Raw genomic sequence first — 14,465 nt, forward strand, 5'->3', positions numbered from 1 at the left:
CGTAGAGTGTGATCTTTCGTATCCTTTGTGTATTTCCATGCTTGCTTCGCTATATATATATATGCCTCTGTATTTCAATAAACGCCAGTTGAAAGTTAGCGCTGTCCCGTCTTCCTCTCACGTCCACGTTTTTTGCGCTAAAGGCTTTGCCATTATGAGTGAAGAGTACCAACTAGCCCAAGAATCAGCAATGTTAAAGCACTGCATTCTCAGGCGCTAAGGCAAGCTTTTCTGCTTCTGCATGATCCGTTTTTGCAAGAAACTGATTTTGCAGGTTCTATGAACGGACGCCACATACGATGCGGTCCATCGATGCGGTCCCTCAACATAGTCTTTAATAGCATTATTCCGATGTTACAGTTCGTATCTCGACAATAAACTTCTGTACTCGTTCCCTTCCTGCTGATGACTGAAAGAACTAGAAGATTCGGAAATCTCGTTTCATATAGGGTCGCAGTACGTGTTTAGCTCGTCCTCAACTAACTGGTAGCTGAACGAGTTTGGCTTGTTCGGAGCGACTTGTCCACAAAAGACGTCAATGGTTCTTGACCCAAGCGCGGCGACTAGCAGTTCTCGTTTCATGGCACCGTCGGTTACTTCATTAGTTTCGAAACACGCTTCAACTTTTACGAGGTATGGTTGACGCTTATTTTTTCCTTCGTCGAACACCGGCAGGAAGTGGCCCATGGCTGCGGCAGGTACGAGGTCTGGATGCTGTTGTCGGGCCTTTTCGTTCGCTGAATTCTCGTCGCCACTGTAGCAACCGGCCGGCGGCAACGCGCCTGGCTGACCCAAACCAGGCAAGCAGTCGGGGCAAATGGCTGTAAAATCACAAGCCTCTGAATAAACACCGGCCAAGGAAAAGAAGGAAGAGGAAAGAAAGGGTGGTTGTCGAGTGTCGCGCGTGGTCTTCGGCGCCAACGATAGCAGAGCGATAGGAGGCACACGTGACCCTGACGGCGCAGTTCGCAGCAACACGCATATAATTAATCGCTTACCTAAAAAAGGAAGCGACGCTTTCTTGGGTAGTCACTGCCCCGTGAGGGCGCACAGTTGTCGCTAGGTGGAAATGGCTGTGAGGCCGATCGCGAATTCGTTCTGCCTTACAGATAGGCCATGGAAATCGGTCGTCGGTTGCCTCAGCCTCGCGTTGTCTTGCTGCAGCCGGCTCAGACTAGCTTGGAAGATGTCAACTTCTGCTCGAGGCTCTTCAGGCTGAACCGCAGGTCAATGACGCGACACTGACGGAGGAAATCCAGCGATTCCATCTTAACCGTGCCGTCCAGACTGAGTCCGCCAAAGCTTGGTTCTCGCGTGGAGCTTCTTGAAGCGTGCTTCGCTGAACCGGAGCGGCGCTTTGCAGAATTCGCACACGTAGCCGCCATTCATGCCACGCTCCGCCTGCAAATCCAGCTGCTCCAGGAGTCTGCATCTTCTGGCCAAGAACGAGAGGCAGTCTGCCTGGTTGACACCGCAGGGAGCGAGCGCCAGTGCTCGTAGGTGAGGAAGCGTGGATCCCAACACTGCGCACCCGTCGGTGTCGTGGTCGAAGTGAAACAACGCTAGGTTTAACTCTGTGATGCTGCACACGCAGCTCTTGAAAAAGTGCTGGGTTCCCTCCATGAAGCGTTTACTGGCGGTTACAGTCCCGGACGGCTGCGGTCCGTATCGGACCACCCGGACTAGAGACAGGGACGAGACTTCGTTCCAGCGCTCGGGCTTCGAGACGACTTCGGAAAGCTCGCGGTGCTCTATGTGGGTGGTGGCTTTCATGATCACGAACGCGTGCTAATCCCCTCTTAACTGATCGTTTCCCAGCCCGTTTTCGAAAATGACCAGATTACGCCAAGCCGGCCCCGCCTGATCTCTTTAGTTGCCACAAAGAATGCCTTCGCCTTGAACACGGTGCGGCTTCCGATGGCTGGGCTTTCGTGGTGCTTCGGGGTCTATTAAGAGTTCGTAGGTGTAATTTAACACGTTCTAGTTTTGTAGAAGACGGACCAAGCACATTTCCTGGTCCATGTTATGCTGCATGCTTGCAAGTTGTTTCCGGATTAAGTGGATGTGCAAGTTTTTCGATCGGCGACGTGGCTTCAGGAGCAGCATTAAAAAGTCAACATTCTGTTGCGTTGAGACTAGCTCCATGTACAAGCTGTCCAGTTGTACATCTGGCGGCTCAATGTTGGGGACCGAGGACTAGTTGTAGAGCAAGTCATCGTGCGACGTCCATTCGAGCCTTCTCACTTTGATCCACCTGACAGTGTTCTGCCCGACCACGCATTCCGCTGGCCTCCGTGAAAGCCAGCGCCGTGCGCCCGCCATTGCGCAACGCAAGCCCAGGCTCTCGGACATGTCGCGGCTTGCAGAATGATTCATTGCGGCATGCCCGGCGGAATCCTCCCCCTCCCCTCTCGCAAGCGCCGGCTCGAGCCGCAACCGACGCTTCACTGGCAACCCTTTCCTGGCTGCAAATTTCGAACGGACGAGCTCCTCTCGTCCATTCGTCTAGTTCAAATAGTGACCAGTGCCGTGACCTGATTGGAGGGTGTGAACGGCTGGCTGCTCGAAAGGACACCAGAGGAGATAAAGGTCGAGCCGCGCCGGACAGGAGCAGCAGACGAGTAGACGGAGACTTCGAGAGACCCTCTGCCGGCGCATCGCCCTGCCTCTTTGTGTGAGCCCGTTGTGTTCCAGACTCCAACGCCAATAATGTAACGCCCTTGCTTATACTTTACATAAACGTTTCGTTGACTCACCGTCGCCTTTCCGTTTCGTCGTTCAGCTCTGCGCAACAGTGGTGGCAAGCTGAGATGCCCCAGTCCCAACAGTGGTGACGGGGTGGGATACCCAGTCCTAGATGCTAACAGAGCGAATCGATAAAAAGCTTGAACCACGCAGTGCACACAAAACAGTTGTTGCAAATTATTGCAGCTGGTGACAAAGTTAGGCAGGGCTGCGGAAAAATGCGCAGTGAAAATTAGTGAAGTCTAGATTTTCGACGTGTTTAGAAATGTTTGTTGCTTGAAAATCTTGTTTGGTGCGGCGCTCATCGGTGTACGAAGTAAATATGAGTACTCGAACAAGACGAGCCTGGAAGAGGACACACTAGGCGTTTACATGAGCCCGACCGAGTGGACCCAGTTGTAGGGTTTATGTATGCGCTAGGGGGTAGAGCTAGGTGACCGTCGATTCGAACTGGGCCATCCCGACAGCAGTGTGTGGTTTGACTCTGCCCGGCCCGGTCGCGTCGGCTTAGTGGCTCCTTTCTGATCTGGCGGCGCTGCGCAAGCCTGGCCGTTCCTTCTCCTCTTCTAGCATCCGCGCGTGGTTTGCTTGCTCGATGATACGGGTAGCGGCAATCTCTTCCCGACAAAAAACGGGTTCATATAAACGCGGTCGCATCGGGTGGTAAGCCCGACATCTGGCGCGCCCCGACTCGACCCCCCGCTGGCGTGATCATGTAAACAAGGCTACATTCGAGGTGGGGAAAAGCTTTTGTGAATGTTATCTGGGATCTTGCGTCCAGGTGTGATAATATAATCTTCAATACTTGAAGTGGCAGCATGCTGAAGTTTGCTCGAAGGAATCTTCTGTGGGGACCAGCGACACGCACAAATTCTTGAAAAACACGACCGTAGGATTGGCGACCAAAGTTGGGCCACGAAAATTGAACACACTCACTTGGAAGATAGTTATTTTGCTTTCCTGACGTATCTTGAAGAACGCTCCGCCCCCCCCCTCCCCCCATTTTTTCGAACTGTCACGCACCACTGACCAAAACAACCACCGGCGCCGGAATTCATTCTGGATTTTGCCACCTACAGTGTCTTTTTCAGTCAAGAAAAGACATTTTGAAGCGAACATTGCTAACTCGGGTTGAATTTCGTGGCAACTGCCATGCACTTGGAGTCATGTAACGCAAGTGGCCCCATCCTAGCACAAACTTTCAAGGGCCTAACGATGGCTCGCTGTTGCGGCTAAAATTTCAGTGCTATTACTCGCAATGCATGACAGGTGACAGCTGCTCCTGCGCAGTACACTGGAACGAAGGACAGCGTCAATGAGATTTTTCCCTGGCCGTTGCACATGTACAAAAATGTAAAGGTTCTTGAACGACATACATTCATTAAAACATTTGTCCTCTACTTGGTAATTTCATAGCCTTTACGTTTTTCATATCAGTGGCATGCACTGCTTTGGTGGTTCTGGACCGATATAGTTCTAGACTTCGTGATATTTTCTTTACTTATAATACGCAAAAACTCGGAATCATTAGTTTCAGTTATGTCTGCCACGAGATAACGATAAGTTAATAGTTGGTATGACATGATTACAAAACATAAAACTGACCAAGGCGGGACAAGACTGATAACACAAGCAGACAGGACGAGCTCGTCCTGCTTCCTTCTCTCCTGTGTCTTGTCCCCTGCTCAGATTTATGTTTTGTAATCCGGTCTGCCACAATTTTTAAGACATACGAATGCATTCGTTTATTTATAAAGATACATATTTCACTTGCCCAGACAGTGCGTAGCGTTATCTAATACAGAATGGCAGCGTCAAAGGCAATGACAATGCAGTTATTATTGTTGCGTTTGATCCTTCCACAAATTCTATGAGGAGGCCGTGCTACAACATGAACCCCCCCACCCCCCCCCCACACCCCCCCCCCCCACACACACACCAGAACAAAAGTTTTGGCTACGCCACTGCTGCTGAAGTAGTGTATTGCTTTGGACGAAATCCATGTTGCTGTGGGTAGATAATGTTATATTTTTCAAGAAAGAGGTGAATACATTCTTATAGAATTTTTCAAATATGTTATTGATAACACTAACTACAATATAGGTTTCTAGCTAGAGAGATCAGAAGTTTCGCCAACGTTAATTACAGGTGTAACTCAGCCTGTCTTTAGGGATGACGGGTATGCGTAGTTGTGCAGAGAATGGCTGAATAGGCGGCATAAGATGGGTCCTTAGAAATCAACATTATCCTCAATAAGTTTTGCAGGAACGCCGTCCAATCCTGCTGCCTTGTTTGGTTTTTTCAGCACAGCAACAAACAAGAGTTCAGTGATTTCAACTTCGTGTAAAGCGAAAGACTTAACAACTGACGGAGGAAGAACACTGTTCCCACTAGCATCATGAAGCTTGGCAGCTAGGTCGAGACCGGCACTGGTGAAATATGTGTTGAATTCATAAACAGTATTTCAAGTAAAATTAGAGAAAATATTTAAACATATTTTCAAGTTTTGCGTGACCTCATTAATGACGTCATACGCTATTTTTATTTCCAGAGGCCCGTTGAATTCGCTGAGTGAAATATCCCTTTTTGCGGGCGGTAATTTAAGAGACTTATTTATTGCACGCACTTTTGAACTGATATAGATAATATGCATTGCCTTAATGATGTAGCCATTTATCATACCGCTGCTTTTTTCTCTTTTTATTTTTGCATTTTTTCTTTTTACTTTTTTTCCAACATTTCTTCCGTAATACAGGGATGGACTGGTTTTTAACGCTGAACAGCTGCTTTCGGGGAAATTTTTTTCAGGTCAGTAATGCTGGGAAGACGCCGATTGGACCCCTTGGAAACATTGCCCTGGAGGAATTTGACGATGTTCTCAATACGAACTTGCGGTCCGCCTTCAACATTACGCAGGAGGTCCTGCCGTTCCTGAAGAAAACGAAGGGTCAGGACATGAATTGTTCTTTCTATAAATGTTACTTTCGGCGCCTGAGAAAAAGAAAAAATTCGGGCCCAGGACGTCCATTTGAGTTCTGAAGAAAATGTGTAATCCGCAGAGAAGCATACGTATCGTAAACACATTGCAAAACGAGTTTAAAGCGCGTTTCAGTGGCGATCACGTTTACAATGCCATTCCACTGTTTATCTGCGCAGACATCAGAAGGTCAACGGAGACGTCTATTTTGTGATAATATAATTTCGCTGGCATGTGTAAGGTCATCATCATCATCGTCATCAGCCTGACTACACCCACTGCAGGGCAAATGCCTCTCCCATGCCTCTCCAATTAACTCTGTCCTTTGCCAGCTGCGCCCGGCCTATGGCTGCAAATTTACTAATCTCATCCGCCCACCTAACCTTCTGCCGCCCCCTGCTACGCTTCCCATCGCATAAAATCCACTCCGTTACCCTTAAGAACCAGTGGTTATATTGCCTTCGCAGTACATGACCTGCCCAAGCCCACTTCTTCCTGTTAATTTCGACTAGGATATCCGTAACACGGGTTTGTTCCCTCACCCACTCTGCCCGCTTGCGGTCTCCTAACGTTAAGCCTATCATTTTCCTTTCCATGGCTCGATGTGCTGTCCTTAGCTTAAGCTGAACCATTTTCGTTAGCCTCCACGTTTCTTCCCCGTAGGTGGGTACCGGTAAGATACAGCTGTTGTGCACTTTTCTCTTGAGGGATATTGGTAACCTGCTATTCATGATCTAAGAGAACTTGCCATATGCGCTTCACCCCATTCTTATCGTTATAGTTATTTCCCTCTCATGAGGCGGACCAAAAATCACTACCTGCTCTAAGTAGACGTATTCCTTTACCACTTCCAGCCCTTCGTTGCCAATTGTGAACGGCTGTTTCCTTGCTAGACTGTTGAACATTACTTTGGTTTTCTGCATGTTAAGTTTTAGACCCACAGTACTTCTCTGTCCACCTAACTAATTCACCATGATTTGCAGCTCATCTCCTGAGTGCCTCAGCAAGGCAATGTCATCAGTGAATCGCAGATTATTTAGGTATTCTTCATTAATTCTTATCCCCAACTGTTCCCAACTCAGGCCTCGGAATACCTCCTGTGAACAGGCTGTGAATAGCATTGACGAGATCGTTTCTCCTTGCCTGACGCCCTTCCTCATTGGAATTGTATTATTGACTTTATGAGGGACTACGGTAGCTGTAGAATTCCTATATATCTTCCAGTATTTTGACATAAGGCTCACCTACACCCTGATTCCGCAATGTCTGTATGAATGCTGAGGTCTCCACTGAGTCAAATTCTTTCTCATAATCAATGAAGGGTATATATAGGGGATGGTTATATTCTGCGCAATTCTCTACCATCTGATTGATAGTGTGAATAAGATCTATTGTGGAATATCTTTTACGAAAGCCTGCCTGATCATTTGGTTGATTAAAGTCTAAGGTTGCCCTGACTCCATTAACGATTACCTTAGTAAACACCTGGTAGGCAACGAACAGTGAGCTGATCGGTCTGTAATTTCCCAAGTCCTTGGCGTCTCGTTTCTTATGAATTAAGATTTTATTTGCGTTCTTCCATGTTTCTGGTACGGTCCAGGTCATAAGGCATTGCGTATACAGAGTGGCTAATTTTACTAGCAGCATCTCCCTTCCGTCTTTCAGCAGATCTGCTGTTACCTGATCCTCACCAGTTGCTTTCCCCCTTTCATTGCTCCTAAGGCTTTCTTTATTTCCTCTTTCGTTACGGGGGGATGACGCATTGCTGTGCGCTACTGTCTCTATCAATAACGTTCTAATTACATTGGCTACTATACAGATTTGTTTAGAACTCTTCGGCTGCTGCAACTATCTTATCCATATTGCTAATGACATTGCCCTCTTTGTTTCTTAACGCATACATCTGGTTTTTACCTACGCTTACTTTCCTCTTTATCGCTTTTGGGCTACCTTCGTTCTTTAGAGCACGTTCGATTCTCTCCATATTAAACTTCCTTATGTCGGCTACCTAGCGCTTCTTTATTAACTTCGATAGTCCTGCTACTTCGATTCTGACTGTAGGGTTAGACGCCCCTATGTTTTAACGTTTCTTAATCAGATATTTCATCTCCTGAGATAGCTTGCCGGCATCCTGTCGAGCCGTCCTACCGCTTACTTCAAGTACGCACTCCGTAATGATATCTGTGAGATTATCGTTAATTTTATCAACATTAAGATCGTCTTCTTTAGTTAAAGCTCAATATTTGTTCTGCAGCGATATCCTGAATTCCTCTATTTTCCCTCTTACCGCTAGCTCGTTAATGGACTTCATCTTCACTTGCTTCCTCCGTTCCCTCTTCATGCCTAAGCTAATTCAAGACCTTACCATTCTGTGCTCGCTACAACGCATCTTTCCGAGGACCTCCACATCCTGCACGATACCAGGGTGAGCGCATAGTATGAAGTCCATTTAATATTTAGTCTCATCATTAGGCCTCTTCCAGGTCCACTTCCTGTTCTCTCGTTTGCGGAAGAAGGTATTCATGATCTGTAAATTATTTCTATCCGCGAATTCGACTAATAACTCTCCCCTGCTATTCCTAGAGCATAGCCTATAGTCGCCTACCGCCTGGTCGCCAGCCTGCTTCTTGCTCACTTCCCATTGAAGTCACCCACCAGTACAGTGTACTGTGTTCTTACTTTTTACATTGCCGATTCCACGTCTTCATAGAAGCTTTCATCAGTCTGGTCATCATGACTAGTAGGCGCGTTGGCCTGCGCCACCTTCGGATTGTAGCTTTTTGTAAGCCTAATTACGATAGCAGCCACCATTTCGTTAATAGCATAGAGCGACTATACGTTGCCAGCTATAACCTGATTAAGAGGAATTCCGCACCTAGTTCTCGTTTATCCTCTAATCCACGATAGTATGTGCCCGTCTTTTAGTACTTTAGTCCTCCTAAGTTCACTAAGCCCTATGATATCCCATTTAATGCCCGCTAGTTCCTCGAACAGCACTGCTAGGTTAGCCTCACTAAATGAGGTTCAAGCGTTAAACGTTGCCAGGTTCAGATTCCAATGACGGCCTGTCCGGAGCCAGAGATTCCTAGCACCCTCCGCTGAGTCACAGGTCTGACCGCCGCTGCGGTCAGTTGCTTCGCAGCCGCTGGGGACTGAAGGCCTAGGGTTAATTGGTTTGTTCATGGAAGGTTGAGTCCAGGTACTGCACCAGGGTGGCCAAATCCTGTTCTGGTGAGGGAGTGCGTTGTCGGTTCTGGTCATCGAGATCAGTGCGTACTCCCGGCCTGCTTATGCAATTCCATCGACACGCGGAGTTTCTTTTTCCAAACCCGGTGGAGAATTGCGCGGCACCGGGATTCCAAACACGGTCCTCTTGCACGCGAGGAGGACGCTGTACCTCTACGCCATCGCTGCAACTGTAAGGTAAACGTGAATAAATGGAGGAACCTTTATTGAGAAAAATCACGTGATCGCTCCAGCTATAAATAATGGGCCACGTGTATTCATACTTAACATTAAGCGGAGAGATATGGAAGAGGCTTCTGTTCAGCAGTAGGTGGAGTTAGGCTGAAGTTAATAGTGCTGGTGAATATGGGGGAAAAAAAGAGGTGGGCAGAGCACATGGCGCGAAAAAACGAGAACGAATGCCCGATACTTTGACGGAGTTAGTGTGTAAAACGAAGGGTTGTGCAGTAGAGGGTTCCCCAGCCTTAGGGAGCTGGTAAGGTGAGAAAGCGCGCAAGGGTAGGCTGACGCCGCACAAGTAGCACAGGTAATTAGTCCAGTGCTGGAAAAGGGATGGTTTCATACTGGTCCTTTGCCGGGTCAGTCTTTGCCAATAGGTTCCCAATATTGGGCTGATCACCTGTGCTCTTAGGGCGGTTCCCTCGAAAAAGACGCAGAGATCACGGCAAAAATCTTTTGTCGTGGAGTAGATACGATCTTCAGTGGAGTTCAGTGTTCCGTGCCAAAAGCTCTCCTCGAAGACTGGCGGTTCCTTGTGCGCCCCCCATAAAAGTTGAATATTTCGAAAACAACCATATACACGTCGCCAGGGTGCTGAGCGGTTTTAGCTTTGTTCTCAGAAACCCGGATACTCACCAAATCCTCTGCCTGAGACTCTGCTTGCTAAACGTGGGCACGCTTACACTGATTCGGGAAGCCTGCGTGGGATAATGACTACCAAGTCCCAGTCAATTGCCTGACGAGTGTACGTGTGTTGTTCTAAAAGCTGTGGCAGGAAATTAGACATGTTCGGTGAAAAAGGTTAAATTTCATGACATTTTGGCTAAGAAACGGTACGTGAAAAACGCGATAATACTTTCCATATTCTCGAAATCACACCATTCAATGCAATTGCCATGGTGATATACCGGTGTATGGTAGTGCCCCGCAACCAGCGAGCACCGTATCTGCCGTTGCCGCGCGAATTGCGTCGCTTTCGCTTGTACCCTCCTGGCCGTTTAACATTGTGCTGTTTAGACTTCTATGTGGTACATCTTGTCTTTTTCCTATCAGGATAATTGCATGTATTTTGTCGCTCTCCACATCGCTCTCCACAAGGCAGAAATAGCTCTGCCTGCTGTGACTACTTGAGCGATGACGAGGAAAAAGATATCGCTATTTTAAGGCAATATACTAACTTCGCGATGCGCGCCCAGTGGCTCTTTGGTCAACTTAACGCTCTCAATGCTTGGATCTTGCCCAACGTTTTATGTATTGTCGCAAAATTCAACATGTTTTTCTTCTACCCCAAAGATAGTTTTAACCTTGCGAGAGTGATCCAATGGCTGTAAACTTCTCATTTGTTTGTATAATTTACATATAAAATAACTGCACAATCTACATAGCATTGACAGCGCCCGGTGCGCCATTTTCCTGAATATATTGACGCACATACAGGTTCCCCTTAATGAGATATTCCACACCTCAAGCGTATACAAGGACATCAGGTACAGTGAACTGCGTGCTCCGCTTCTTGTACTTGCTTATATTCCTGTAGGAATCCACGCGTGTGGATTACAAGAGCATAAGATCAACTCTGTGCGCTCACCTTACTTTAAACATTTCTCTTTAAGCCTACTCTACCTTCTTTTCGCGGTTCAATATAAATATCTTATTTTATGTTGTTATTACCGCGCAGGAAGCATCGTCTACGTTTCAAGTATATCGACCATGAGGCCGGTAAGTGAAAGATGCGCTCGTTAGGTTCTGGAATTTTTCTGCAAGCGGCCACGGAAAGAAGCAGCGGTTGCACATCTCTTTCCGGCAACGTAAGGAGAAAACCTACAAAATTTATGGACTCGCGCCCCCTTCCAGCTTGGTGCTGTTATAGCTGTTGTTTCAAATTATTCGTTGCAGGTTTCGCTTTAAAAATCCGCACGCTCTTGCAGTCAGTGTATTGCAATGTACGTCACAGCGTACATTTTGTGATAGAGGCCATTGGAAATTAAAGCAGGCTGTGTATTTCAGGAGCTAATTATAGTTTTGTGTTTTGCGTTACGACGCAGGGGTAGGGAGGGCAAGAACGAAATAATTGATGTTTTTGTCCCACAATCATTTTGCGCATAGTTAGGTGTGCAACATGTGAATAATTTTTCTGCATAGATTGGCTCGTTTTGAATGCACTTGCTTCATCGTGCCAGAACCTTACGTAATCATTCGTACAAGATGACTCTCAGTTTGTCATGAAGACGCTTTCGGACCATCCCGCGCAGTGTGGATTGTGGAAAGCCAACGACCTCGCAAAGCACCCTTGAGCGGCGCAAACAGAAGTGAGTCGGACGGAGTAAGATTAGTACTGTAGGCAGCGTGTTAAAATACCGTGAAACTCTGATTAATTCAGCTCCGTTCACACGCACCGACCAAAGAAATCGGACGAGTTATTCATATTTGTCCTTGGTATAAACTCCTGTCAGAACGGACATGTTTACGCAGCAATAGCATCAAACCAAGTGGCACGATCAAGCTCATGCATTGCACGCGTGACCACAAGCGTACCAATTCAACTGATGCGCTGCAGATAGCGCAATGTAGAGACGTGCCATAAGTGTCGCAAAGTGGATTTACGACAAACCGAAACAAACCTCCTTTTTTGAAACTTTTTGCCCAGAAAGTACGGAAGCTTTTCGCCCGATCGACAAAGTGCACAAAAAAGAGAGGAGACTATGTAGAAAAATAATGTACTTGTTATACACCTCGAGTTGCGTAAATAAATTGTAGTGTGAAAAGTGTAGACGATTCTTAAATTACACTGGTGATAAAAAGTGGAAGGCGTTTACCTTCGATAGTGGACTGAGCTTTGAAAGTGTCAGAGTGGGCAATTCAATTTAGTTTAGGATGTAGACGAGAAAAACATGCTTTTAAAAAATTGTTAGGTTCGCTTTATCAAGTTGATGTTTTTCAAATGGCAGTAACTGAATATTAATTGCAGAAATACATATGGGCTCCGCGTGTTTTTTAAAGATAAAAAGCGTTTACATTGTTTCCCTGATTATGCAACAGGCAGCGACAACATTTGATGAATGTGAAACACTGGAAAGCCAAAACGTTTTTCGCCTCGATATCTTAAATCTAGGCGCCACTTGGTGAGTTTTAGCAAAATGGCTAGCTTTCAATGAAAGCGGCTCTCAGTTTCGCGGTATACTCGTGTGCCCCTGCCCAAAGTCTAAAATACCCAAGCAGCACAAGTAATGGGCCCAACATTGGAACTATATTGGCAAAGCTGGCCCTACAAAGAACCAGGATGGAACCATCCGGTTGCAATATTGGGCCGATGACCTGTGCTGCTTGGGATAAGGTTAGCTCATTTGAGTTACTCATTTTTTACTTTTTCATCCCATCACGTAAGTAATGTGCACCTAACCGTGCAATCCGCAAGAACAGATCACAAAACCTTGTTTTGACACCTTTTAAAACAAAAATACGCATCGATTAATTTCAAACACTCGATATTCTATTAGGTGCCGTCAATCAGTAGAGCACTGCTTTCGAGGTTTGTGCTGTCAGCTAGTCGACTAGTCGACTGCATATAAAATGGTTAAAATAGCACGAGTGAAAAAGAAGCACAATATATCTTGGTATTTCGTCTGTAATATGAATTCTGCACATTCATGCCGCTTTTATATCCTCTCTTCCAAAGGCTTGCTACTGGTCAGGAGTTCCTCAAACATCATACACATCTGAATGAGTGTAGAAAAGAGTAGAAAATGCACGTTTCTAAAAGTGCGCACAACGCCTAAGCTGTACGCAAGGTTACCGACAGCGCTTGCCTCAGTAGAGCGGTTGCAATGAGCATCGTGTTATACGCATTCTAACACTTCCCTGAATTCTATGAACATCGCTTTGTCTACAAAATTACAACGGTTGGACTATGGCACTCCGTCTGAGCTTATTCAAGAAATTCCCGGGGATGACAACACAAATTTTGGGAAAGGTACCATAAGGTACCTGGTTACTTATAAAAGAATCTGCAGCCTAAGAAACTAACTCGTCGCGGTGACTCGTCCACTGCGCCGGACTACCCGGGTTCGAACCCTACCACGGCGGCAGCGTTTCGACGCAGACGGAACGTTAAAGGCGCCCGTTTGTTGTGCAATGTCATTGAACGGTAAAGATCCCCAAGTGGTCGTGACTATCCGGAGACGATCACTACGGCACCTGTTTCTTCCTTTCTTCTTTCACACCATACCCGCATCTCTCAAGGCACAATTCGTGTGTCCACCGGGATAAATGAGACAGTTACAGCGTCATTTCTTTTCCACAAGACCGATTTTCAACTTTTTAAAAAATATTTATGGAACTGATGCTGCTTTAACGTCCAGCCTGGCGCGCGGCAAAAGATGCCTGCTTCGATCCGCTTCAAACGGGGTTGAAGCGATGACTCCTCACAACGTGATTTTTTTTTGACAGTGTAGCAGAATCTACGGAGCCGGAACAGACATCAGAACATAATCCCCGGTTTCAGTTAGTAATTTCGTCCTCAACTATAGTGTATATGAACAAAGCTTTTTTAACGCATATTTTTAGCCAGACTACTAAATCTAAACTTCTGAAAGTCTACGCGAAAACAGTTTCCAAGACTGCAACGAATTTGCTAGGGACTCCTTGTTACAGGAAGCTTTGATAGACGGCGCCGGCAAAACTATGCAGGGATTAAATGAAGCAGTGTCGAGGAAATAAATGCTCCACGCTGCCAGGTGTGCCGGCCTGTGGCGAGTTCAGCGGAATAACATAGTTAGAGACGCTCCGCCCTAGTAGCCTCAATTTCATTGCCAAAAAAAGCTGTCGTTGAGTATAGTCCACTTTATTCGGGACTTCTGCCCGGCATTACGGTGAGTGTACACACTTCCACGTAGGAGGTGTTCATCATCAGCATCATCATCAGCTTATGTGCAATACAGGAAAACACCTCTCCCATGGAATTACAGTTAACCGTTTCCTTTTCAGCTTCGGTCATCTTGTCCTCGTAAACTTCATCTAAACCACATACCTCACTTTTTGCCACCTTCTTCGACGTTTGCCTTCTTTTAAACTCCAGTTCGTTACCTATTTACGAGGCACACGGATTGTTTCGCGTATCTTGAACAAAGGATAAAGAACCAGCGGTACACCGCAGCAAAGCGAGCTTAAGAAATTATTGTTTGCGCCATATTTGCCAATTAAATAAGATCAATTGTGAAAATTTTATCTTTCATTTTAGGCTCTAGTTTTTTTCTGTGTGTTCTATAAATGCTCAGAAACA

The 14,465-nt window shown here is 46.4% G+C and overlaps 1 protein-coding gene across 1 annotated transcript in view; it reads left to right on the plus strand.

Annotated features, from left to right (window-relative positions):
* Positions 1-14,465, plus strand: part of LOC144119107 (3-oxoacyl-[acyl-carrier-protein] reductase FabG-like) — a 128,487-nt gene that overhangs the window by 85,135 nt on the left and 28,887 nt on the right. The window contains exons 4-5 of the mRNA XM_077651822.1: positions 5,554-5,692; positions 10,866-10,906. Coding sequence (XP_077507948.1) covers positions 5,554-5,692; positions 10,866-10,906 — 180 coding nt within the window. The remainder of the gene's footprint in view (positions 1-5,553; positions 5,693-10,865; positions 10,907-14,465) is intronic.

The sequence above is a fragment of the Amblyomma americanum genome, chromosome 2 (genome assembly GCF_052857255.1).
Source record: "Amblyomma americanum isolate KBUSLIRL-KWMA chromosome 2, ASM5285725v1, whole genome shotgun sequence".
In the NCBI taxonomy this organism is placed as follows: Eukaryota; Metazoa; Arthropoda; class Arachnida; order Ixodida; family Ixodidae; genus Amblyomma; species Amblyomma americanum.